Source organism: Talpa occidentalis, unplaced genomic scaffold (genome assembly GCF_014898055.3).
Source record: "Talpa occidentalis isolate TD23 unplaced genomic scaffold, MPIMG_talOcc4v2.1 talOcc4.8, whole genome shotgun sequence".
Lineage (NCBI taxonomy): Eukaryota > Metazoa > Chordata > Mammalia > Eulipotyphla > Talpidae > Talpa > Talpa occidentalis.
This window is the reverse complement of record NW_023605194.1, coordinates 31,783,599-31,810,126: the sequence shown is the minus strand read 5'-3', so window position 1 is coordinate 31,810,126 and position 26,528 is coordinate 31,783,599. Positions and strand designations below refer to the sequence as shown.

The 26,528-nt window shown below is 39.7% G+C and overlaps 2 protein-coding genes and 1 pseudogene across 2 annotated transcripts in view; 1 reads left to right on the top strand and 2 right to left on the bottom strand.

The window, feature by feature from the left end:
- Positions 1-8,850, bottom strand: part of GLUD1 (glutamate dehydrogenase 1) — a 31,560-nt gene extending 22,710 nt beyond the window's left edge. Inside the window, 3 exon segments of the mRNA XM_037495918.2 lie at positions 8,369-8,449; positions 8,452-8,684; positions 8,686-8,850. Of these exon segments, the coding sequence (XP_037351815.1) occupies positions 8,369-8,449; positions 8,452-8,684; positions 8,686-8,810 (439 nt within the window). The 5' untranslated portion in view covers positions 8,811-8,850.
- Positions 8,851-9,149: 299 nt separating this feature from the next.
- SHLD2 (shieldin complex subunit 2) overlaps positions 9,150-26,528 on the top strand; it is a 58,948-nt gene continuing 41,569 nt past the window's right edge. Inside the window, exon 1 of the mRNA XM_037495934.2 lies at positions 9,150-9,187. The gene's annotated coding sequence lies outside the window, so the exon portion shown is untranslated. The remainder of the gene's footprint in view (positions 9,188-26,528) is intronic.
- Positions 23,733-24,058, bottom strand: LOC119234617 (ATP synthase subunit g, mitochondrial-like; annotated as a pseudogene).

Here is a 26,528-nt window from a genome sequence, read left to right as displayed (position 1 = left end):
TTTCTAAATAACTTGACAACAAACCAGGGCTCCCACACCCCCTCCTCAGGTTTGATTGGTAATTCGCTATAACAGCTCACAAAACCCAAGTAAATATTTGCTTACATTAATTGGTTTATTACTTGCAGAAGCTTTTGTGCCCCTATGGAGTTGGTATTCTATCTTCCTGGAATTTTGATGTGTACCATGAAGTTCTCCAAATCTAGTAGTTTAGGGATTTTTATGAAGGCTTTCTCACATGGGCATGATGGATTATTAATTCAACCTCCAGCATCTCTTCCCTCCCTTCTAATCACTGCCTTAGTCTTTTGTTTTTTTTTTTTTTTAAATAGAGGCATGTTTTTATTTATTTATTTATTATGTTTGTTTGTTTGTTTTGTTTATACATGCACTGGGTACAGTCAGAAGCGCGGGAGGGTGAGAGAATTCACCAGAGCCAGAGCGGGGAGCAGAGCAGGCAGAGGGACTGAAGCACACTGCTGAGGGGAGCAGCGGGTGGCAGGAGAGGTCTGCGCACCATGTGGGATCCTCCTCCGGTGGCCGGGGAGCAGCGGGGATCGAACCGGCGCCGCAGAGGCCGCGGGCAGCTTTGCAACCCAGCGCTCAACCGCTGCGCCACCGGGGAGGCCCCACTGCCTTAGTCTTTTGGTGATCAGCAGCCATCCTGAAGCTATGTAGGAACCCGAGAAAGAGTGAAGAGTTGCCTCATTAGAAAATAAATGACACTCATCACCCAGGAAATTCTAAGGGATTTAGGAATTATGTCGTGATCTGGGGTGAAAAACCAAGTATTAGAACAAAAGATGCTCCTAGAACCCCTATCACTTAGGAAATTACAAAGGTTTTAGGGGTTCACATACACACACACACACTTGTCAGGTATTAATTTGTCATAATACCTTACTTCTGATTAAAAAAAAAAAAAAAAAAAAAACAAAAAAAAAACAAAAAACAACTCTGTCCCCATGATCAACATCATACCAGTGCAGGCCTCCTGCCTGTACTGAAACCACTTTTCTTCACTTGAATTACTGTTCCACTATCCAACTCCTATCCAGTTTTTCCTATTTCCAGATAAAAACTGTCTGTCCCTGGTACCTTTGACACACTACTGTAGCAACACGTTGTTTATAGTGTCATTTTCAAATGTGTAATTTATTGGCTGGTTTTGGGAAAGGAAAAATGTAGAAACAGAACACTGAGCTAATAAACACTACAAGAGGATGACATAGTGAAGAGATTGGATTGTTTTATTTTGGGGAAAACAAATGAAAAATATTTTAAGACATAAAGGACTTGAGCTATGAGCTTTGGTTTGCTTTTTTAAAAAACTCTCATACAGGGCCTCCCGGTGGCGCAGCGGTTGAGCGCTGGGTTGCGAAGCTGCCCGCAGCCTCTGCAGCGCTGGTTTCATCCCCAGCTGCTCCCTGGCCACTGGAGGAGGGTCCCACTGGCGCACAGACCTCTCCTGCCACCCGCTGCTCCCCTCAGCAGTGTACTTCAGTCCTTCTGCCTGCTCTGCTCCCTGCTCTGGCTCTGGTGAATTCTCTCACCCTCCACTTCTGACTGTACCCAGTGCTTGTATAAATAAATAAATAAAAAAATCTTAAAAAAAAAAAAAAAATAAATAAAAAAAACTCTCATACACACACACACACATATATATATGTATATGGTTCCTTAGAACACAGTACCTACCAGAACAGACAGTGAAAAAAACATGCAATGAACAGGTTAATTACCAGAAGTCTCCATGAACTAAGGCATGTTCCTTAATTAAACATAAAGTTTAAAGCTCTTGCTGGCAGGGAAAAAACACATAATGGAAAAAGTGACTTATTTGGAATATAGTCTAAAATTCAAAGGAATACAGTTCCTAGTCAGTAAACCTTCAATATGGATATATCACTACTGATGATGTTCTTGTTTCTCTTTTGGTAAAGAGGATTTAAAAAAAAAGAGTTCATATAGATCCTGCTGATGTCCCAAATGTGCGAAAGTTTTTTTTAGAAGTCTGTTGAATTGTATTAATGAAAAATGGCAAAAGGAGTCATACTACAAACAACTTTTGCTAATTATCTCTCACATTTTCCTCTAGCTAAGGTCTGACAGACTTTCTCCAATAATCAAGAGAAATAACTGCAATTCAAATTTCTCTCCATTTTTAAGGAAGAGGCACCCTAAATAAAGCTTTTTTAGTATTACTCCATTGAAAACCCTAAGATACATGGAAAAGCTTTGGTAGGGAAATGAGCAGTTCTGGTAACACATTAAATTGTTAAACACTAATGTTCTTCAACTCTTTCAGTGGAACACTCCCTTTAAAGTGTTACTTCATTACACAAACAAGCAGAATAAATGGACCTCTAAAGATACAATCTATAAACATGCATTTATATTTTCTAGAAAGAAGGCAGGTTTTCTAAAAGCTTGTAACAAATTTCAAATGATCCCAAGTGTTAGGAATCATTGTGTGGCTGATCTGACTTGGTTCTCAATCAGTGTTTACTCCAAGATACAATCTATAACTTTTCACATGAATAGAGGCCACACAATGATGATTAAGAAGGTAGGTGGTGTAGTCATCAGATGACCAGAATCCCAAGACCAGCGCCACTACTAAGCTGTGTAATCTTGCCAAAGATTTCATTCTTCAGCCTTAATATCCACATTTGAAAGTTGGGGACAAGTCTATTTCATGGGTCACAAAGATGAATAAAATGCTAGCTGTTGTTAGCCCCTCTTTTGCCAGTTGACCTTTGTGAAGGTGGTATCTCAGGTTCAGATGCTTTTTTTGAAAGGTAATTGAAAAGCTCTTGCGCAGCCCTCTCTCGGATTGTCTTTTTGCCCATCATAAAACCTTTCCTATCTTTATCAGCAGTATTTCATACATAACCACCTCAGTCTTGATAGTGAGTCCTCCAATCAGCATTAAGTCCTACCTCTGGTTAGTTAGGTCAGTATGAGGTTAACAGCTTTGGATTCAAGCCTGTTCATGGTTATCTTATTGGGAAGGGTTGGGGATAGTGTGCTTTACTTTACTTTTCATTTTATAACTTTCATTTCCAATGGACTATCTGATTATGCATATGTATTTTAATAGCAACTTGTTGGGCATAACAATTCTGGGTCATTTATGAATCTGTTTGCTTCATTAGACTGATAATTACTTTTTTAAATTTGCATTATGAGAATCTCATTATACAAATTAAATAGAAAAAAGTCTCAAGTTAGAGATTTTAGCCTAGGTATTTCTCAACATCCAAAAGCTAGTATTTAGTACTTTATTGGTTCCTGACAGGCCCTTAGTATTTTTTTTTGCTTTTATTTATTTATTTTTTAATAATAAATTTTATTGTTATATTCCCCATACAATTGCAGCCCCCCCATTCTGACCCCAATCCCTCCCCTCCCGCCCCCGCCCCCCAAAAAAGTGTCTCTGGTTCATAGTTTTTTGTTGATTTTGATTTTCACTTTCTTATAGTTATTCATTTTCCTGGTCCCTTATTTAAGTTTTCTAGATTCCTGCTATGAGTGAGACCATCCGGTATTTTTCAGGCCCTTAGTATTTTTAACATAAATGGATAAAAACAAGTTTTCCCAAGCAATCTGAATTATTATCAACAGAGCTAAATCCAATTTCTTCCAGGATACGTCAGAAAATTCAAGTTTAATTTTTATTCCTTGGACTTCAAATTAATACACTGACAGTTCTGTTGGAGTTTAATATATACTGGTGCTTGTCCTCTAATTTTTGATGCTCCAATTCCTGCAAAGTATACTTTGCATAGCGATTGAGCATTGTTTGTCTTCCTGGTAAAAATGTGGGGTTTTTACTGCCAAAGCAAACTGGTTAGATGGAGTCACACACAAAATGATAGGAAGACTTAATGACAATCTGATAAAAGGTCTCTACCATTATTGTAGCTCTTCATTACCTAGTATACTGGGAGTAGGGATTATAGGAAATTGCTTTCCATGAAGTAAAAATTGGGACAAAAAAAATAATACTGGGAACAAAAAGAATTTTAAATTCCCTATTTTACTAAAAATTGTGAACAACAAACCTCTCAGACCTAAGTACTAGAAGACATACCAATTACCTTTCTTTTTTTTTTTTAAAGAGGCATGCACTTTTATTTATTTATGATTTATTTGTTTGTTTGTTTGTTTTGTTTATACATGCACTGGGCACAGTCAGAAGCACGGGAAGGTGAGAGAACTCACCAGAGCCAGAGCGGGGAGCAGAGCAGGCAGAAAGACCGAAGTACACTGCTGAGGGGAGCAGCGGGCGGCAGGAGAGGTCTGCGCGCCATGTGGGAGCCCCCTCCGGTGGCCAGGGAGCAGCCGGGGGTGGAACTGGCGCTGCAGAGGCTGCGGGCAGCTTCGCAACCCAGCGCCCAACTGCTGCGCCACCGGGGAGGCCCACCAATTACCTTTCTTAAGAGAACTTTCAGATTGAGTTAAATCCTAAAGTAAAAAAGCGTACAAAGGCTACATTTTTTTCTCTTGGAGGACAGATTAAGACACATAACATAGCCATGACTTAAAAATATTATAAAGTGTGGTTTATTCTAAGTTATCCATGTTTTGATGGTTGTCAATTCAAAAGCCTTTTTTCAGTGAAGGGAGAGGATGTTTTGTTTTCAAACAGTATAGTAGTACTTATTTGGTCTTCTGCAGAATTCTGCCATTTACCACACAATTATATCCCAGAGGTGGAGGGGCACTAATACTGCACTGACTTCAATCCTTAGCTGCCTCTCCTGCCCTCCACTCCTGCATGCTGTCACTCAAAGAAAAGACAAAAACTTGCAAGCTGACCACAGATTTGAGGCATACAGCAGGGGACCGGGAGGGAGTGGAGTCAAAATGGGGGATGGATCCAGGGTGCTAAGAACTACAGGGATAACACATGACGGAAGAAATCAAATAATGTCCAAATATTAACAAAGATGTAAGAAAATAAATTTAAAAACAAACAACTACAACAACAAAACAAAGATAAGAACGAAGCATTACTTGCTATTGTTTATTTGTTGTTGAATAAAAGATTTAGGGTCAGTGTATTAGAGGTGTCCACTACTCACAGGTCATTGAGTTGAGTTAAATGACTACAGTTTTAGAAAGTTCAGTGATAGGGCCTCCCAGGTGGTGCAGCGCTGTGAAGCTGTTGCAGCCTCTGCAGTGCGGGTTTGATTGCCAGCCGGCCAGGGAGATGCCCACATGGCGTGGCAGACCTCTCCTGACTCACCTGCTGCAACCTTCAGCAGTGTACTTCGGTCAATCTGCCTGTTCTGCTCCCAACTCTCTCTCTGGTGAATCCTCTCACCCTCCCATGCCTCTGGCCTGTACCCCAGTTCTTGTATAAATAAAATAAAAATCTTAAAAAAAGTTCAGTGATAGAAGAGTCAGTCACAGGGTATTCTGACTTAAGTTTTAAAATTAAGACAGTGGCAGGGGGAAGACAGTCTCAAAGAAAAAAACAAATCAACTTCTCTATTAATATTATCAATCTGTATCCCTCCCCTCCAACTGACTTCAAAATGGCAAACATCCTTCTGGATTGTCCAGATAGAACCAAGGCCAAAGAAATACAGAGAACTGATTCTAAGAAAGTTAATAGGTACAATCAATCATGGATAAAGTTTTCAAACATGTAAGAACCTTTGAAAAAGTCTTCTCAAAGCAGAAATTCTCCCAATGTTCATTTTTGCTGGAAATATTTTTTAAGGTCTGTTAAAAATTTTTCTTCAGAGCCTATAATACACTCTTCTGAAAATCTTTAATCTAAAGGTTTGTTAAATGTGGCATATAGGAAAATAAGCACAAGAATACTACTATTAAATATTTACTTGGAACAAAGTATATACCAGCCATCCCCAGGTCTTAAAACTACCTTACAAGATTCCCTTACAAAGCCCATATATAATTAGATTGGTTGCTTTGCTTCAACTTTGAGAATTTTATTTCAGAAAACATAGGTCTAAGGTCACCCTGCGGAAAGATTATAAAAAGCTGAGGACTGGGAAAAAGATGAAAGCAACAGACAAAGTTTTGGGGTTTTTTTCTTTTGAAAAGAACGTTGGTAGAGAAGATAGTTTGTTGAGTGTGGCTAGGGAGAGAACAGTGTGCTTAAGTGGGAAAGATGAAGTTCACAGTAATGATTGGAAAATTACAATCTTTTTCACTTAATATAGCCTGCATTTCTAAGGGAAGAATGGGAGCAAGGGGTTAATAACTTTTTTACAAATAAAAAAAAGTTTTAACTGTTTAACTGTTAAAAAAAAAATCCCACTTAAAGTGAGTTCCTCTTAGAAAGCACATTCTCTGCAGAGGGTTATGAGTGGGTAGGAAGATTGTGGAGTGTCATGAAAGCAAAGCATGGACCTAAATTTTGCTGATCACCTCTTTAGTATTCTGTTTATTTATCTTCAACAGATGGATATGTTCATAAAGACTTTCTTTCATAGTTAACTAATCCCCCCCCCATCCTATTCTCTCCATAGTTTTTCAAATTCCGAAGATAATACATTTCTTTCATATTATATTATCTTGTAATGGTTGCCATTATTCACTGCAATTCAGTTTCTCAAATCCAACAGAGAACTGTTTCTTACACTCTAGCATAAGTAAGTGCTACAGTAACAGTGGTTAGGTATAGTTGATGCAATTTGTTGCTGGGTTCAACATTTGGTATTAAAACTGCTGTGGCAACAGGAGGAAGAGGATTGCGGTAAACTTTAGTTGCTTTAATGACTGTGAAGTTGTGATTTATAAAGATAGGAGAGGACCTGGCATTTAAAAAATACAAAGAACTTCAAGGAAAAAAATCAAGTCCTGCAGAAAAACAAAACTGAAATATTAGGTTATTGTAAGCCTTTTAAGAGACTGGAAATACTGCCAACAATAGAGTAATATAACTTGATGTCCATTTTACAACACATTGCAATGTACTATATTAACTTTGCCTCTTCCTCAACATACTTGCTTAGCCTTTTTTTTTTTTTTTTGAGCGTGAACTTGGTTTAGAGAATAAAGAAGTGGTAGGAAGAAGGAAGGCAATGTAGGATATTGACAACACAGTTTATATAATAATTTTGGAGCTGGTGAGGGAATTTGGAGGTCAACAAGATTGAAAAAGGAACCAAGACAGCAAGAGGATAATTAAGCTCCAAAGACAAATGCCGGAAGTGGGTGGGGTCAATGCAAATTTAGCAATAAGTAAATCATTAAGCACTTTAAAACCACCTTTGTTCCCCGGTTGGGAATGCCAGCCAGCACATCCTGGGCCAGGTTTCCAAAGACAAGGGTCTACACACCATCAAACCTTCAGCAAGACTCTTCACCTACCTGGATTCTTTTTTAAATTTAAAAAAGTGGCTTTGCCCTTTCTATTTTTAGGTTACTTTAAAGGACCTTTAAATTATGTGACTTACTGGGAAAAAAGCTTTTATTTGCTCAGAGAAAGCAAACTGCCCGCAGAAGCCAAATCTACAGAAATTCAAAAATTTCAACTATAGTACAACTTGGTGACTACCAAATTATAACTGACTCAACGCCTTTCTTCCTGTACTTTATCTTTTCCCCAAGCTCAAACCTGGTGCTAGCCAGGACTAGTACACACCCCCAGGGCTATTTCATTCCATTGGTTGGCAGGATGTCCAGCAGTCTACACCCTTTAGATTTACTGTCAGGTCGCCCGGTGTTTATTTGTCAGAGATGTTACATTGCTCTTGTATTACTTTTCTTGCTTCCTTTTTTGCACAAAACAGAAATTACAGGGTAGAAAATGACCTAATTTAAAAGATCAAGGTAAAATCAATATATTCATTTGCCTAAAACTGTCTACATTTAAAACCTAGGGGGCAATTAATTTTGGACGTTCCTGCATGATCTGCCACTACTATAAAAAGAGTGGAAAAAAATGCGAAAACAATTATTTCATAGTTTGCATTCGTGTGAGTCATAGAAGCCCACAAAAACTTGCACAGGCACAATCAGATGGGCCGGACACTCCCTCTCGTAGAAGTGCATTTTGTCAGGACCCACCCTGTGAGTCACAGATCCTGGATCAAAAGAAGAGCGGTGCAGTGTCTGTTCTGCACACAGCATCAACATATGCAGAAAACCGGGATGATGGCTCGCGGGGGGCAAGGAGACAGGACCAACCGTGTGGTGGTCTTAAGGCGGAAAAATTACTAGGCACCCGAGCCTGATGCACCCGATGTGGGAGGTGGGCGACCTCGGAAGGGGCCCGGCGCCCGCGAGGCGGCCCGAGCGGCGGCCCCCGGCTGCGAAGCGGCGGGGTGGAGCAGGGGCGCGGGGTTAGAGCGCGGGGGCCGGTTCGGGGAGGGGGGGCGCTCACCTCCCTTGCAGGGCGTGCGGTGCTGGCTGTGCTGGGCCCGGTAGCCTTCGATGACCTCCCAGGAGCCGTCGTCGCGCCGGATGGGAAGGACAGGCTTAGCACATGGTTGCAGGGCTTGATGATCCGCAGGATGCCGCGCACCCGGTTGCGCTTCTGATCCTCGCTCTCCCGGGTCTTGAGGTCCTCCACCAGCTTGTCCTCCACGATGCTGGCGCCGCGATCGAAGAAGCCCTCCACCATCTTGAAGAAGTTGGGGTCGTCCTCGCGGTCGGCCACCGCCTCGCTGTAGTGTCGCCGGGCGGGCAGCGCGAGCCCGGCTGCGGGGCGGCGGCGGGCTGCCCCGGGCCCGGCCCAGCAGCGCGGCCGAGTCGGCAGCCGCCGAGCCGAGGACGGCGGGCCCGGCGCGAGCCAGCAGCAGCGCTTCCCCGAGGCAGCGGTACATGGCGGCGGGGCGGAGGCCGCGGAGCCGAGGCGCTCTCGGAAGCCCGGGGACGAGAGAGGGAGGAAGGGCCCGCTGCGGGCTGCCTTTTTAAGCCGCAGTTTCCTGCCTTCCTGACTGTCCCCTCCCCTCCGGCGCTCGCCGCCTAACGGAGAGGACGGACTTTGAGGACCGCGGGCCGACGTCGCCAGTGAATGGCAGGGCGGGGGGCGCGCGCCGCCCAGGGAGCCCGGCCTCCGCCCACGCCGCGGCCTCGCCCGGCCTCCCTGGCGGCGGCGCGTGCCGGCGGGGCGCGCCCGGCGCGCATGCTCGCTCCGGCTCCGGTGGGAGGGGCGCGGGCCCCGCGGGCTGCCGGGAGCTGCGGGGAGCCGCTGTTTCAGGTCTGCGCGCGGCCGGGGTCTCCCCCGGTGGGGGTGAGGGGAGCCAGGGCCGGGGGGTCTCCCGAGCGGGGGGGGTTCTCCCAGGGAGAGGCCAGGCCGGGCCGGGCCCAGTTCCGGGTTGGGGGTGTCCCTGAGGCGCGCTCTCCCTGGCCGCCTCCGGGGGGCGCTGCGAGGCCGGGCCGGGACGTGCGGAGGTGAGGATGGTGCGGTCTGGCCGCGGGCCCGGGGCGAGTGAGTCATGGGTGTCCCTCCTTCCGCCCGCGCGCCCTCGGGCGGGGCCGCTGCCCGGGGCCTGTCCTCGTGCGGCCCGGAGGGCCCCTCGCGGGGCTCTCGCTCCGGGCGGGAGGAGAAGTTCAAGATGTGGCGCTTGGAGGCTGAGCTGAGGGTTTGGCTTGTCAGCCGCACTGCGAGGAAGTTAATGTCGTCCAGAGTCAGGGTTTTGGGGGACTTGCAGAAACTAAAGAAAGTCTGGGAGTTGGGGATCTCTTGCTGTCTGACTTTGCTACTTGAATTAAGGTTTTGATTTTGTCCCTTTCAGCTACTCAAATAGGCTGAGATAAAATAGTTAGGCAAATCACTGTTTTATCTTCCTGTCAGTTACTGTGCTTCCTCCTTTCAGAAACGTTCTTGAAATGGCCCAAAAACAAGGTCACTTACTGTAGAAATGCAAAAATATCCCAGGAAGTCCTTTCTCAGTACTATTTCTGCTAAATCCTTCAGGGTAGGATTGGCAAACTTTAAGCTACCTGAGGGTTTAATTATTCACTTACATTAGACTCCTGTGGGTGCCCTAGGACTCAGACTTTTAAGAAAACCTGCCAAAGGCCCCTTACTCGCTTAAATGGACCCAGTGTCCTCCGGTGGTTTTAAAATGGCAACTTTTTGATCCTCAAAACTACTTTGCTTCCTTAAAATTCGCTTTACTCATCTATTAGAATATGGAAAAGAATATTCTAATTCTCACAGTATTCTGTTAAGGGTAAGGTGGCAATCTAGGTCAATTAAATTACATTCATCTAAGTGTACCCTCAAAGCAAAAAAGATGGAATTTATATTTTACTTTCTTTGCCAGATAAATGGTAGTTATTTATATCTGAATTGTGTCTTTTAGCGAAAAACATCCTCTGAACTGTGCCCTGAATTTGTGGTGTTGATAAAAAGATTTAAGATATCAAATTTCCTTTTCATTTGACAGTATTTTCATTTTACATTATAATTCAACCCCCATCTTGGAATTTCAGAATATAAAGTGATTATCATCAGTAAACATGTGGACATTTTTTCTCTTCAGATTAAATTCTTTGGTATGTTTTGAGGAAAGTGGTTTAAAAGCTTAATTTATTGCCCTTGTTTATCTCTTTCTTGATAACCATAACCTTCAGAAAAATAAATGTTTAACTTTGCTTCTTCCAGTTTTGTTCACCTGAATTCAAGAAGGTGGAAAGACTTTGGAAGGAGTGAGGCCATTATTTTTGGGAGTTTTCTCTGTGCAGATAACTTACAAAATGGCACCACAAGAATGTGATAAAGTAGATGCTTTTATATTTAAATCTTCTTTATTTTTTAACTTATAAATAAGTTGTAAAAAAAAATCAAACAGAACAGCATCTTTCTTTGTTCATGAAGAAAACCTTTGCCAAAGTCTTGCCAGTCAACTTCAGCTTTCTTAGACTCCAGTAGCTAGAATTGGGTTATATTTGTTGTCCATGTCCTTGCTGTAAGGGAGACTATAAGAAGGACTTTCTGGAACTTTTAACTTCTGAAATATAGGCAGGTTCTGCCAACAAGAAAGAAAGGATGAAGGGAATTGCTAAGTTGTTGAGCAGTAGTCTTTGCAACATTTGCCACTGAAAAGAACTGACCTACTGTGTACTATCTTATGGAGATAATTATATTTTCTCATAATACATCCTTTAATACGACACTGGGAATTATGATGCTTGCAGTTTAATGTGCATTGAGAAATCTGCAGATTCTAGTTTACTTTGAAAACTGTCAGTGTGTTTCAAATTATTTACATTAAGAGATTTGCAGTTTTACTTCCTTTTGAGATCCTGGACAGTATAAGTTTTGCTTTTTGCCTTTTCAGTTAACCTGTGGCCAGCAAGGGTCCAAAAATATTATCTAAAATAAGATATTTTGAGAGACACTGAGAGTGCATTCACTCCACTTTTATTATAATATCTTACTATAATTGTTCTAATTAATGGTATGATTATGTTAATCTCTTACTGTGCCTAATTTATAAGCTATCATAGGTATAATGTAAAGGAATAGATATATGTATAGGGATGTTTCAAGCATCCATTGGGGGTTATGGTACACGTAAGGGGGACTACTTTATAAATAATGATAGATTTAAGATTATGCCTCCTTTTTTGAATAGCCTTTTTTTTTTTTTTTTTTTTTACCACTGACAGCCTGTACGGCAATAACCCCAGTTGTGATGTTCATTCTGTTGTCATATAAATGGGTAGAACAGAAACCCATTCTCAATCTGGGAGTTAAAAAAGTTTCAGGACTTAAGAGGAAAGTTGTAATGAAAGGCTCAAATTAAAGCAAGCAGGTATCTCTACCCTCACACGCTTTTCTCTAGGTTGGGTATAAAATGAAATTATTTTTGAATAATAGTGATTTACATTTATATCTTCTCTAATGAATTATAGCCTCTGATTATCTTTTGTAATTTCATATTTTGTATGTCTCATTTTTACATTCGGTACAACAAACACACAAAAAGGAACCAATTCATAAAGAAGCAATCACAACTAACTTTAAGTTAATTAGAAAAAGTTGAAGTGGAAAACACTAAAAAACCTAAACCCCCCAAAATTACTTATCGATTATGGTTTTTACTTATTTTAATGTTTCCTTAGCAAGATATTAAAAAGTTTACCAAGTGAGGATAACAGAAGACTGACTCCTTCATTCTCCACATTTCAACTACATTTCTGACCCAACTCTCTATGTTTGATCTTGGAAACAGAATAGATGAGGCAGCAAGCTATATTTAGATTTTATTCCTAGCTTATTTTCATAGATTCTTATTTCTAGTCTATATCATTATTTTTTCATACTGGCTCTCATTTTGGGACATTTAAATTTTCTAAGTTTTCTCTATCAGATAAAGCAGTAATAACTGAATTAGAAAATTTAAAAATAAGATAAAACTTGAAAATTCTGAAAAGCAAAAGAATAATACATAAAAATATGCATGTAGTATTATTAAGCACTCCATGATGTAATTAAGGTACTGCTAATTGAAAACGTAATCACTGGGTATATTCAAATTTCCACTTTTATAATTTGTTTTTGAAATAATAATTTGTATTGAAATAATTTAGAAATTATTTTGTTTTTAAAATAAATTTCTATTGAGATAACATATCATTATCATTATCAAGGGTTATGTCATTACTTAAGTTTCAGATATATAGCGTTAAAATTCAACATCTGTATACATTACATATACTACACTAAAAGTCTAATTTCTATCCATCACCATACAATATTTGTTCCATTTCTTTGAAGAATGCCATTGAGATTTTTATCGGAATTGCACTGAATCTAAATTGCTTTGGGTAGGATGGCAATTTTGATAATGTTGATCCTTCTAATCCATGAGCAGAGAATATCTTTCCATTTCTCTGTTTTCTTCTATTTCTTTCTTTCTTTCTTATAGAGGCATGCTTTATTTATTTATTTATTTGTTTGTTTGTTTGTTTATACATGCACTGGGTACAGTCAGAAGCGCGGGAGGGTGAGAGAATTCACCAGAGCCAGAGCGGGGAGCAGAGCAGGAAGAAGGACTGAAGTACCCTGCTGAGGGAGCAGCGGGGGGCGGCAGGAGAGGTCTGCGCGCCATGTGGGACCCTCCTCCAATGGCTGGGGAGCAGCCGGGGATGGAACCGGCGCCGCAGAGGCCGCGGGCAGCTTCGCAAACCAGCGCTCAACCGCTGCACCACCGGGGAGGCCCTCTTCTATTTCTTTTTAACAGTATAATTCCTTGTGTAGGTACTTCACCTCCTTAGTTGGATTTATTCCCAGGTATATAAATTTCTTGGGTATGATTATAAATGGAATGGTTTTCTTAATTTCTTCCTCCTAAGGCTGATTGCTTGCATATAGGTAGGCAACTGATTTTTGTGTATTGATTTTGTAACCTGCCACTTTACTGATTGGTTTATTGTTTTAATTAGTTTTTCCACGGGGCAGCAATTCTTCTGCCCATCTGTGACTCTGCAGGTGTTTTACTTCACCCACTTTCTCACTTTGCAAAGCAGCAGAGATAGCTCTCCTCCCAAGGCTGCCTGCCTGTGACTATCCAAGTCACTCTTAACAAACCTGTCCCTTTCAGGGACACCTCTTGTGTCTATGCAAGTGTCCCTTATTCTTCTCTCCCTTTTTATAGTAAACTTGACCTTTGGATATTAAAAAAATTAATTTGGGGGCCTCCCTGGTGGCGCAGGTAGTTGAGCTCAGCGCTGTGAAGCTGTCGGCAGCCTCTGCAGTGCCGGTTTTGATCCCTGCTGGCCGCTGAGCAACCCACGTGGCGCCGCAGACCTCTCCTGTCTTACCTGCTGCTCCCCTCAGCAGTGTATTTCGATCATTCTGCCTGTTCTGTTCTCCGCTCTGTCTCTGGTGAATCCTCTCACCCTCCCACGCCTCTGGCCTATACCCAGTTCTTGTATAAATAAAAAATAAACCTTTAAAAAAAAATAACGTCGAGCATTAAAAAAAATTAATTCTTCCATGAGTTTTTAAGGATTCTCTCTATATGTTATATCATCTGCAAATAATGATAGTTTTACTTCTTTCCCAATTTGGAATTCTCTTGCCTAATTGCTCTAGCAAGGACTTCTAGTAGTATGTTGAATAGTAGAGGTGTGAATGGACATCCTTCTCTTGTACTGGATCTTAATGGGAGAGCTTTCAGTTTTTCACTATTGAAAATGATGCTAGCTGTGGGTTTGTCATATATGGCTATGTAGAGCTAGGTTCCCAAGTTTTTCAAGGGCTTTCATCATAATCGGAGTTGAACTTTATCAAATGATTTTTTGCTGCGTATCATGTGTTCATATGATTTCTTTGTTTCTTTTTGTTGATGTGAATTACACTGATCAACTTTTTGGATGTTGAACCATCTTTGTGTCCCTGGAATAAATTCCACTTGGTCATGGTGTATAATGCTTTTAATGTGTTGTTGCAGTTGGCTTGCTAAGATTTTAGGGATTTTTAACAGCTGGGTTCATTAGGGAGATGCCCTGTACTTTTCTTTTTCTGTGTTGTCTTTGTTTGGTTTTGGTATTAGTGTGATGTTGACCTCATAAGGAAATGTCCTTAATGTTTTGAAAGAGTTTGAGCAGTATAGGTGTTAGTTCATCTTTGAAAGTAGGTGGAAATCACTTATGAAACCATCTGGCACCGGGGCTTTTGTTTTTAGGAAGGGTTTTGATTGCTTTTTCACGTTCCTTTCTTTTAATTGGTTTGTTCAAGCTTTATAGTTCTTCCTTATTCAACCTTGGGTAGTATATAATTCTGAGAACTTGCCCATCTCATCCAGAATTTGTTTGCATTTAAATGTTCACAGTGATCTCTTATTATCCTCTAGATTTTTGCTATGTTGTAATTTCTCCTCTTTCATTTATGATTCTATTTATTTGAATTTTCTTCCTCTTTTTATTTGTGAGCCTAGTTAGAGGTTTGTCTATCTTGTTTATTTTTTCAAAGAACCAGCTTTTGGTTTCATTGATATTGTGGACTATTTCATTATACATCTATTTTATTTATTTCATACATCTATTTCATTTATTTCACCTTTAATTTTTATTATTTTCAAGGAGCAAATATTTAAATAGAAACTAAAAGTTGAGTTGGAGCAAATGAAATAGAGTGAAATAAATAGCAAATGAAGAAAATAGCACATAGAAAAGCCATGATATAGGAAGGACCTTGACATGTTTTAGGAATGGATAGAAACCAGTATAATTACGGTCGTCGAGTTGCAGAATATCGTATTGTGATTTTTGGAAAGGTAGCTAACACACACACACAAAGCTTTGCCTTTTACTGTCTATGCAGCAGCAAACCGCATTGGAAGTATAGCAGGAATAAATTTTGTAAACTACAGATTTGAATGTGCAAAGATGTAACTTAATTTCTCTATAACTAAAATTACCTTAACTCTGGAGCTGTTGCTTTCTCTTGGGAAGTAGAAAAAAATCTTGCCAATTTAGGATAAAGTCAGTAGTTTCTGGTTTAACATAGTTAATTACAAATTAACTCAGATCCCTAGGTAAATAATCAGCCATTTGAATAAATGTTCAGTTTTTCCACTTAGCTTCCCTCTTTTTTCTTTTTTCCTGGGGTAGAGGGTATTGGTAAGAGAAACCTCATAATTTTTCCTGGCACTGAAGATAGAACATCTCATTTTTGTGATAGTCTCTGTCCTTGGCCATTTCTAAGTTGTACCTTGACTGACTAGTCTTGAATGGCACTCAGTGCTCTGCTGCATCTGGGGTCCTGGTACTACTATGGCATCTGGTCAACAGATCTGTTTGTTGGTTCTTCCTCAGTTCCAGGCTCTTTTGTACCCAAAGTAAACTTAATGGTTTACATCATGGTTCTACATCATGCCGGCATGCTTGGAGTCTGAGGCAGCTTTTCAGGAATATGGTCTGGGCATGTTTACTATACATTGATATGGTTAGGTGTAAGTTTTTGCTGTAAGACTTGCATTTCCCTGGACCATAACTTGGGAAAAAGAAACATAATTATCTTCTATTCAGGGTCCTTTTTCTTAAACATACTGGAGATCTTTCTTACCCTTCTTTATCCCAAGACTTAGCCCAGTGGGATGGGAGGTAGAATCCTGGACTTATACCTAAGCTGTCCTACCTTCGCTTTCTAACTTCTCCTCTAGGCTTATGTTTTTTCCAACTGTTATGGGAAAATTGCACTTACTTACGTCATCACCTGTCATTTCCTCTGTGCTGTAGTTTATGGTGTAAACTCTGCCAGCTAAGTGTTCTTGCTTTGGTTTGTGATATTTAAACCATAGTTTTAGAATTAAAAACTCTTCATATGCTTAAGCCCTTTATTACTGCCATTGGAGTTCTTAGTTTCAAGAATTCTGGGTTCAATGGATTAAAAAACTAAATATAATAAATGAAATGATACAACTCTTAGTAATAACACAGGTGTAAGTATTCATGATCTCAGATTAAATATGGCATGAAAAGCACGAATGAATAGCCAAAGAAAAAATAGATAAATTGAATTTCATCAAAATTAAACTTTTTTTTGCATCAAAGGACACTATCAAGATAAATATCGAAGTACAATCTTTTCAGAATCATCATTAGTGAATGGGTAATATAAATATGTAATTCCAGGTTGGATGTGAGAAAAGCAAAGAAAGAAGCCCTGGGGTAATATTTGCTTCTAAGGATTGAGTGGAGAAAGGAAGGAATGCTCTGAGATGTTAAGAGTATGAATTGTCATAGAAGTTTCCCCTATTTGATTCTAAGCTCCATGAGGACTGTGACTATTCATGCTCATCATTTTATCCGCAGTTCTTGTCATATAGTAGATTTTCATTAAATGTTAAATCAAGACTGAGAAGTTTTAAGAAAGAGTGGTAGCAGTGTCACATGTGGCAAATACTGAACTGTAAGGACAAAGCAACAAGTAGCTTATTGATCATGTTCTATAGCTCAGTTTCAGTGGAGTCTCCTAGGCAGGGATAAATGCCAGATTGCTAAAGAGTAACTAGTTGTAAAGGAATGTAAATAAGTGCAGACATCCTTTTCAACAATCTTAGTTTTGAAAAAAAGTAAAGATTTGAGATAGTAGGTAGAAGACACCTTGTATCAAGATAGGGAGGAAGACTTTAGCATGTTTATATGCTAAATAGAAAAGGTCAGTAGAAAGCAAGAAGTTGAAGATATAGAAGAAAGGAGATGTATGTGAGATTAATTGACGTCATTAAGATTAGAGGGAGTAAACTGAACATACTGAATTTGAGTAGGAATAGGGATATGGTTTCCATTGAAGTAGGAGTGAAGGAAGAAGGGATAGTGCAGATGGAGAAAAGAGTTTGGGTGGTAGGTGAAATGGGTTATCAACACACTTGATGAATGTTTTCAATGAAGTTGGGGGATAACAGCTGAGATTACAGGAAAATGAGGTAGTGATCGTAGTGGCAAGTTTGAGGAGAAAAAGGATAACTTTGAGAAGGGCATTGAGGAAAATGAAAGGGCTAACTGAATGGGAGTTCTTAGCATGTTTTAAAGAACCCTAGCATGGAGCTGTTTTTTCCTTTGGCAAGGCTTAGCTTTGGGTGAGGAGGAAGGAAGAGATGGAAAACAATTGATGCTCACTTGATCTTTTAACCTTGATAAACTTGACTCCAAGTTTGGGTAGACAAGTCTACCAAGTTTGGGTAGAGATAGCCCTGAGACCAAAGTGGGGGTGAGAAGTCATTAGGTTGTCAGGCCCTTGCGAAGTTTGATGCCATATTGAGGGGGAGTGCAGAAAGTTCTGAGTCCCTAAAGGAAGGGATAGCAATATGAAGACATGTCCAATAGTAATACAACAGTATTTAAATCATATTTGGTTTATAAAGTATGATGTGAAATGCTATATATTAAATGTTTATCATTGGAATTAGAACATGTGTCATTTAAGAATAATACCCAAGAGGGCCTCCCTGATGGTGCAAGGGGTTAAGATGCAGCCTATGAAACTATCTGCAGCCACTGAAGCACGAGTTCGATCCCCAGCCAGGGAGCTACCCACATGGCACAGCAGACCTCTCCTGACTTACCCACCTCTCCCCTCAGCAGTGTATTTCAGTAGATCCAGCTTTTCTATTCTCCACTCTGTCTCTGGTGAATCCTCTCACCCCCACACCTCTGGCCTGTACCCCAGTTCTTGTATGCATAAATAAATAAATCTAAAAAAAAAAAAGAAAAGAATAATACCCAAGAATAATACCCTAAAGGTTTTACCTCTCCCAAAATGCCTTTCTTAAAATCAGAGGTTACATTACACTAATCTTTGGCATATTTAAAGTATGCTCTCATGATGCAGGGTGTCTGCATCACTCTAATATTGACTTCAAGTTAAGACAAGACTTAGATGGCCATATATTGATAATGGAAAGCATTCTTGTCCTTATTCAAATAATTCCATGCTGGGTTATGACTGAGTAAGTTCCTCACAGTATCTTAGATAATTGAATAACTCTTCTATCTCTTAAAGCCATTGAAGGCTACACAAATGGAAAATAAAATAATATTCCATTCCACTACATGATAGGATCCAGACACAGAATCCATGTGCTAGAATCTGTAAGGAGAATTACTAGTTTATTATTAAGTATGCAACTCAAAATGGCCAACTGTGTAGGGCAAGATATGGAGAGAAGGGGCACAGAGCTCTATGTTTTCTCTACTGTTTTATGCTTCTAGCACACTGATGTGCTTATCTTTTTAAGTTTTTAAAGATTTATTTATTTATGCACAGAAGAACTGTGGTGCAGGCCAAAGGTGTAGGGGGTGAGAACATTCACTAGAGACAGAGTGGGGAGCAGAAGAGACTGATTGACTGAAATACACTGCTAAGGGGAGCAGCTGGTGAGATAGGAAAGGTCTGCTGTGCCACATATGGGCCAGTTCCCTGACTGGGGATCAAACCCAGGCCCAGGGTGTGTGGTGATAGCCCTGTGACTTAACCCGTAGGCCACCAAGGAGGCCCTGCTTATCTTTAAAAAAATTTTTTTTACTGATGGAATTCTCTATTATTTCTGAGAGTATTTTTTTTTGAAAAGACTTTAGTCTTCTTGAGGGATAGCCTGTAAAAAAAGGGAGTTTAATCATATAAACCTGGAAAACGGCATACTTATATTCCTTTCTCTTCCCTTTGGCAATTTATAAGGAATGCTGACTTTGTCAGCTTAATAAAGGCTCAAGGAAGTGATGTTACTACTAATAATTTAACATCTGTTGAGCCCTAACTATTTTGAGGCTCTGTTTTAACAGTTTCACATGTATTACTCTTTCTAATCTTTACAAAAACTGGATCTTATCTAGTTACCTCTCTCCCTCTTTCTTTTTTGACAGATGAGAAAACTGAGGTCCAGAGTGTTAAATAATAGGCCTAACATGACATATCTAGGAGAGTAGGTGGAAGAGCCAAGGATCAAACCCAGATAGACTGACTTCAGAGGACTCTCAGGCACAACATTGTGCTGTTTGCAATGGATAAAGCCACAGGTTCAGCATTAAACCAAACATTTCTCAAGCTTATTTGACTACGGAAGCTCATTATCTTTCAATATTTTTGTAGGGATTTGTCTTGTATTCCGTTAACTCTGGAAATGCTGCTCTCAGCTAGCTTACACTATTTTTAAAACACCATTGTATTAGGGTAGAGTTAGTTTTTTTTTTTTTTTTTCTTCAAAAAACATGGTTCTCTGTTGATAATATTAAATGTTATATTTGTTACTTTTGAAAACCTAGAATTTAGGCTTCAAGGCATTTCATATTCTCCTTTACAATGACCTTTCTAGGAATTTTAAAAAGGGCAACATTATTCTGCAATACTTTTGAGACACAAACCAGTTTATAATCTAAATCACTACTTAGTCTGTTTGCTCTGCTCTGATTATAATATTATAATTTTTTTTAATGAAAGTTTCTTTATAAGTGAAGAACCTGACAGCTGTTTAGTGTTGTGGAATGTTATAATAATTGACATCTGAGTTTGAACCTTGGCTCTGCCTCTTTACTAGCTATGTGACCTTAGAGAAGTTACTTCATTGCTCAAAATTTGTTTCTTCCTCTAAAAGGCAAGATTAATATCTTGTCAGGTGGCTGTGAGAATTAAATGAGAAAATTCATGTTGTATCTGGCACATAGAAGAATCTCGATAAATAGATAAATAGATATTAGATAAATAGATATTAGATAAATAGATAAATAGATATTCCCCCTGAGAAAATATCTCAATTCTATATCATGGATGAATCATGAAAACGGTGGGAAAAGAAAGATGTTTTAAATTTGAACGTACTCAGTGTTATGCTGACGTTAGCTACATTGCTGATAAAGAGATGTTGTCATGATCCAGGTTGTATGGGAGTTAAAACCAGTTTCCTTCCTGCTTTCCAACTGACATAATAAGCAAAACCTGACTGGGCAAACATAGACCTATTTATTAGATCACTTATTATTAATGTTAAACTAGCTTTGGTGCTGACTTCTCCTGTTCTTTTCAAAATTTCACTGTTGGCGTTTAAAATCTGACAGCCCTTCAAAAGCGTTGTAGAATGCTTAATGGTTTAAATCATTCTCCAGAATATGTGAAGTACATTTCCAAAGTGGCCTTCTCCATCTACTAATATGTTTGAAATCATGCACACGGGACAGAATTGCTTATATTTTCATGCTTTGTACTGGAGGTCTGTTCAGTTTTCATGGCAATCACCTTTTGGGGTTTATGGGCAATATTCAATATATACATAACCAAAGCATGAAAAACCATTTAAAACAAAGCTATTAGTTGAGAATTTTTCAATGATTTACCCCTAAGTAAAAGGAAAATGTCTTTAGTTTGAGCTGTATGTATGGAATCTTTAATTTTCTAAGTGCCTCTTCTAGCTTTGATACATAGTAGTGATAATCACTAAATATTTATTACTGGACCAAATTTGCTGTCTAATTTCACTTTAGTTCCTTGCAATTTCTATAACCTTGTGGACCCTCCTGAACCTTCTCAGTTTCAGTTTCCTCTTCTGTAAAAAAGAAGGTATTGATTGTATCTCCCCAAATTGTTGCACCAGTTATGTGTTCATGCATTTAAACTAGCCAGTACAGCACCTGGCACATAGTAGGCACAATATACTGCATGTTTCCCCAGACACCTCTCTTCATTCTTCAGTAATGTCCTTTACAACAACTTTTTTTTCTTTCTCATTCCCTAAATATTTAGAAACTGTATTCTAGAGAATACGAATGTTTGCGAATTATATTGAAAATGTATTCCTTTGTAGTCCATTTTTGGATTATTTTAGTGAAAATTATTTTATGTCTGACAGATCTTGACTTGAATCCTGAATTTGCTGTGTCTAGAGTTTTGGCCTTAGGCAAGTTACTTAACTATCAGTAAGGTGTCATGAAGTTGGAATAAGTTAATAATATGTATAAAGCATTGAGTTCTATTGCCGGGTTTGTGTGGGCCCAAAGTAGATGTTATTATTTTAGCTTGAAACTTTTATTTAATTTGGTAATTTATGTAATGAACTGTTGTATATGGAGAACCTACTCTACTCCAACCCACTGGGAATAGACAGGAAGAACTGTTAACAAACAATTGGGCATGTTATTATGGGTGACAGCATTTGGCCCTGCCTTAGAATTAGGGTCAGTAGAAGGGGTATTTTCTCTTGTATTTGAAGTAAAGTAGGTTAATTGACCATTACTACATTTGGTCTGGAAATTTTTTGATGTTGTGTTTCTCTGTTGAACATCAAAATTAAAAAAAAAAAAGCATGTCAAAGATAAGTTTATGAGTGCTAAAGTAGACCAAGTAAATTCTGCTGTTTTAAAAGTTTTTGATCTTTTGCCTTTTTTCATTGGAAATAAACATTTTTCTCCTATGCTAAAATTCTTCATATGATGATGCTGGCAATAAACTGTCCATTTTAAAATTCATTTGAATTGTTTGGATTCCTACTGGGCAGAAGGAATCTACTAAACATTGCAAAACTCTTGCTAAGAGTTTTATGGGAATTCTTAACAAATAGAAAAGCTTAAGGATTGCATTGGGCATTATAGAAAAAGGCTTAATTTTGAAAAAATGTTTGGTGTTATGTTCTTATCAAATTAACAATGAGGTTTTTACAAAAAGATATCCTACTGAATGGGAGAGAATATTTGTACCTCATACATCTGATAGTGGTTAATATGCAAGATGTACAAAGAACTCATAAAAATCAAAACAAAACAACCCAATCAAAAAATAGGCCAAAGATCTGAATGGACATTTCTCTAAATAAGATATGTAGGTGTACGATATCTTACCATGTGCTGTCTTAGCAATAGCACATGAAAAAAATGCTCATCATCACTTATTGGGAAAATGCAAATCAAAATCAAATCACAATGAGATACCAATAAGTATTTGGCAAGGGTGTGGAGAAAAAGGAGCCCTCATACACTTAGGTGGGAATGTAGGCTGGTTTAGTGCCTGTGGAAAACAATACAGAGGTTTCTCAAATATTAAAAACAGACCTCCAAATAATCCAGCAATTTCACTCCTAGACATCTATCCAAAGAATATAAAAACACTAATTTGAAGGGATATATGCATGCCTATGTTCACTGCAGCACTGTTTACAAAAGACAAGTTATGAAAACAACCGAAGAGCCCAGTGATAGATGAGTAGATAAAGATGTGATACAGATACACAGTGGAATACTACTCAGCTATATAAAAAAGTGAACTCTTGTTATTTGGGATAACATGGATGGAACCGGGGGGGGGGGGGGAGCGGTTATACTAAACAAATAAGTCAGAAGGAAAAAGACGCAAAATGGATGATTTCACTTACATGTGGAATATAAAGCAAGCAAAGGGACAGACAAAACTAACCTCCACTCCACTCTTTCCCCCCAAACCCCCAAAAAAACCCAACCCTTGCAATCTGACTAGGGAACTGAGACCACCAGGGTTTGGGAGCAAAGGGTGAAGTGTACCCATTGCACTGTGGTGGAGGATAATTGGTACTTTGGTGGTGGGCATGTTGTGGTAATATGTATTCAAAGAGGTAAGCCTATAACCCTAAAACATGTACAGTGCTGTAAACCAAGGTCACCTCAATTAAAGAAAAATAAAGAGGTACCAAAAAATCAACATTTATTTTGGAAGTTAGTTTTTTCAGATAAGATGCTAGCATCTTTTTTTTGTTGTTCTGTAAGGTTTCTTTTATTAATTGAGATATAATTCATAGAACATGAAAGTTTCGTGGTGTTAAAGATATTCACAATGTTGTGCAATATCACCAGTATCTAATTCCAGAACTTTTTCTTCATGTTCAAAGGAAACTCTATGCCCATCAAGCAGTTACCCATATTTTCTCTTTCTCCCAGTCCTGGCAGTCAGTAATTTGCTTCTGTCTCTATATATGGACTTACCTACTCTGAATATTTCATATAAGTGGAATCATATGACATATTGCCTTACATCTTGGATCCTTTCACTTGGCATGTCTTCATGGTTTATCTAGGGTGTGGCATATGTCAGTATCTCATCCTTTTTATGGCTGAATAATACTCCATTCTACATTTTGTTTATCCATTCATCAGTTGATGGATGTTTGGATTGTTTCCCCTTTTTGGCTGTTGTGTGTACACTGTGAACATTTGTGAATGCTTTTTTTTTTTTTTGCTTTTTTGTTTTTTACATTTTGACACATTCATTATTCAAATACCCTTCTGATTACACATGGTCCAAGAATACACAAATAGTAAACCAAATATAATCAGATATTAAAGATTGGTCTTCCAACATTATAGCCAATGAGCTCACGCTTGCCTATGATCTCGTCAATATAGAACCACATCCAATCCTCAGTGGCCACCAAATCGTTCAGCAGAGCTTCCTTGACTGTGAGCTCTTTGTGGCTACCAGTTTTAGCACTATTGACTATTTTTTTCAGGCTCTGAATAGCTGCAGGGATCTCAGCAGGGGTTGGAGGAACCAGCTCAACCTTGGCATAGCTCCAAAATGTGGCCAATCGAGGTTTCGAGTAAGTCACAGCAGCAGCACCGGGCCCTTCTCCCTGAGGTTATGGACAAATTGGGTCATGGCTCTAGAATGGAGAGTCTGTGGCCCCGAATGGCCCGCTGAATGTACATTTGTGAATGCTTTTATGTGAACATATTTTTCAGTTCTCCTTGGTCTATATCTAAGATGGAATGACTGGCTAATTCTGTTTAACTTTTTGAGAAACTGCCAAACTGTTTTTCCAAAGCAGCATATCTATATATCATGTTATGTAGTTTTTAATACTATTTAACATAGTTAGAAAGAAATAAGAGACATGTTTATTAAAATATTATCCTGATAATATTAGTGCTCATGACAGCCCATCCACAGCCAAATGGGAGTCTCAGTTTGTTTTAAGAATGAAAATATTAAAATATAAACCGGGCCTCCTCGGTGGCGCAGTGGTTGAGCGCTGGGTTGCAGCCTCTGCAGCGCTCCCCGGCCACCGGAGGAGGGTCCCACATGGCGCGCAGACCTCTCCTGCAGCCCGCTGCTCCCCTCAGCAGTGTACTTCGGTCCTTCTGCCTGCTCTGCTCCCCGCTCTGGCTCTGGTAAATTCTCTCACCCTCCCACGCTTCTGACTGTACCCAGTGCTTGTATAAATAAATAAATAAACCTTTAAAAAAAATAAAATATAAACCAACACTGTAAAGATAGTATAGTTTTTTTATGCCCTCTTGTTCTTCCATTCACCCACATCTCCTAAAAGTTTAGAATATGGGCTTCCCTGGTGGCGCAGGCAGTTGAGCGCAGCACTGCGAAACTGTCCACAGCCTCTGTAGCATAGATTCGATCCCAGCCTGCCGCGGAGATACCCACGTGGTGTGGCAGACCTCTCCTGTCTGGCCTGCTGCTCCCCTCAGCAGTGTATTTTAGTCAGTCTTCCTGTTCTGTTCCCCACTCTGTCTCTGGTGAATCCTCTCACCCTCCCGCACATGTGGCCTGTACCTGGGTTCTTGTATACATGAATAAATAAATCTTTTTTTTTTTTTTTTTTTAAAGATTATTTATTTATTTATACAAGCACTGGGTACAGTCAGAAGCGCGGGAGGGTGAGAGAATTCACCAGAGCCAGAGCGGGGAGCAGAGCAGGCAGAAGGACCAAGGTACACTGCTGAGGGGAGCAGCGGGCGGCCGCCATGTGGGACCCTCCTCCGGTGGCCGGGGAGCAGCCGGGGATTGAACCAGAGCTGCAGAGGCTGCGGGCAGCGTCGCAACCCAGCGCTCAACCGCTGCGCCACCGGGGAGGCCCAATAAATAAATCTTTAAAAAAAAAAGTTTAGACTATGCTTGGAATGGTGATATGTACTTTTGCATAAGGATAGATCACTAAAGTGACATATTAAAGTGCCTGATTTGCTTTTCCTTTGTGAATTTCATGTTTTATTACACAATTTACTAATGCAGAGAAATTGAGCATGGCTCTTTTCTACAAAAAATATTCTTGAAATTCAAAATAGATTTAATTGTGATTAAATTTTCTTGAATATGAAAATATTTTCACAAACATTATATAAAGACCTCCCTTAAAAATCTTTGTATGAAAGATATTGTAAGTGGTTTGAGATGCTTTTGTCTCCTCCACTGATTACACTGCCTCTCTGCTTTTGTTGCTCTTAGTCATTTTAAACTTTCAGCCTACATTTGTCATAATGCATATTTTTTTTTTGTAAATTTACATAAAATCATTATAAAGATAGTTAATTGGTTTCATTGGAGTACAGAATCAAAGCAGAAAGAGCACTCAAGAGAAATATTTATGGAGTAATTCTTAATGCTGGGTTGGCTCTTAAGTGCTTTTCATGCCTTTTCTCTTTTAAGGTGACAATTTATATTAATTTATGTTTGGAAGAAGAAATGTGATTATCAATCATCTGTAAAGCTTGACTTGAGCTCTGACTCTCTAGGATAAATTAATCTTTATCCCTTTAAGGATATTTTATTTATTTATTAAATATTTATTTATTTATTTATACAAGCACTGGGTACAGTCAGAAGCGCAGGAGGGTGAGAGAATTCACCAGAGCCAAAGCGGGGAGCAGAGCAGGCAGAAGGACCGAAGTACACTGCTGAGGGGAACAGTGGGCGGCAGGAGAGGTCTGCACGCCATGTGGTGGCCGGGGAGCAGCCGGGGATTGAACCTGCGCTGCAGAGGCTGCGGGCAGCTTCGCAACCCAGCGCTCCACCGCTGCGCCACCGGGGAGGCCCTATTTATTTATTTTTTTTAAAGATTTATTTATTTATTTATACAAGCACTGGGTACAATCAGAGGCATGGGAGGTTAAGAGAATTCACCAGAGAAAGAGCGGAGAGCAGAACAGGCAGACTGACGAAGTATACTGCTGAGGGGAGCAGCGGGCGGCAGGAGAGGTCTGTGCACCATGTGGGACCCCCGCCCTGCGGCCGGGATGGAACCAGCCTTGCAGAGGCTGTGGGCAGCTTTGCAGCCTAGCACTCAATCGCTGCGCCACCTGGGAGGCCTAAGGATATTTTATAGAGATTGAATCAT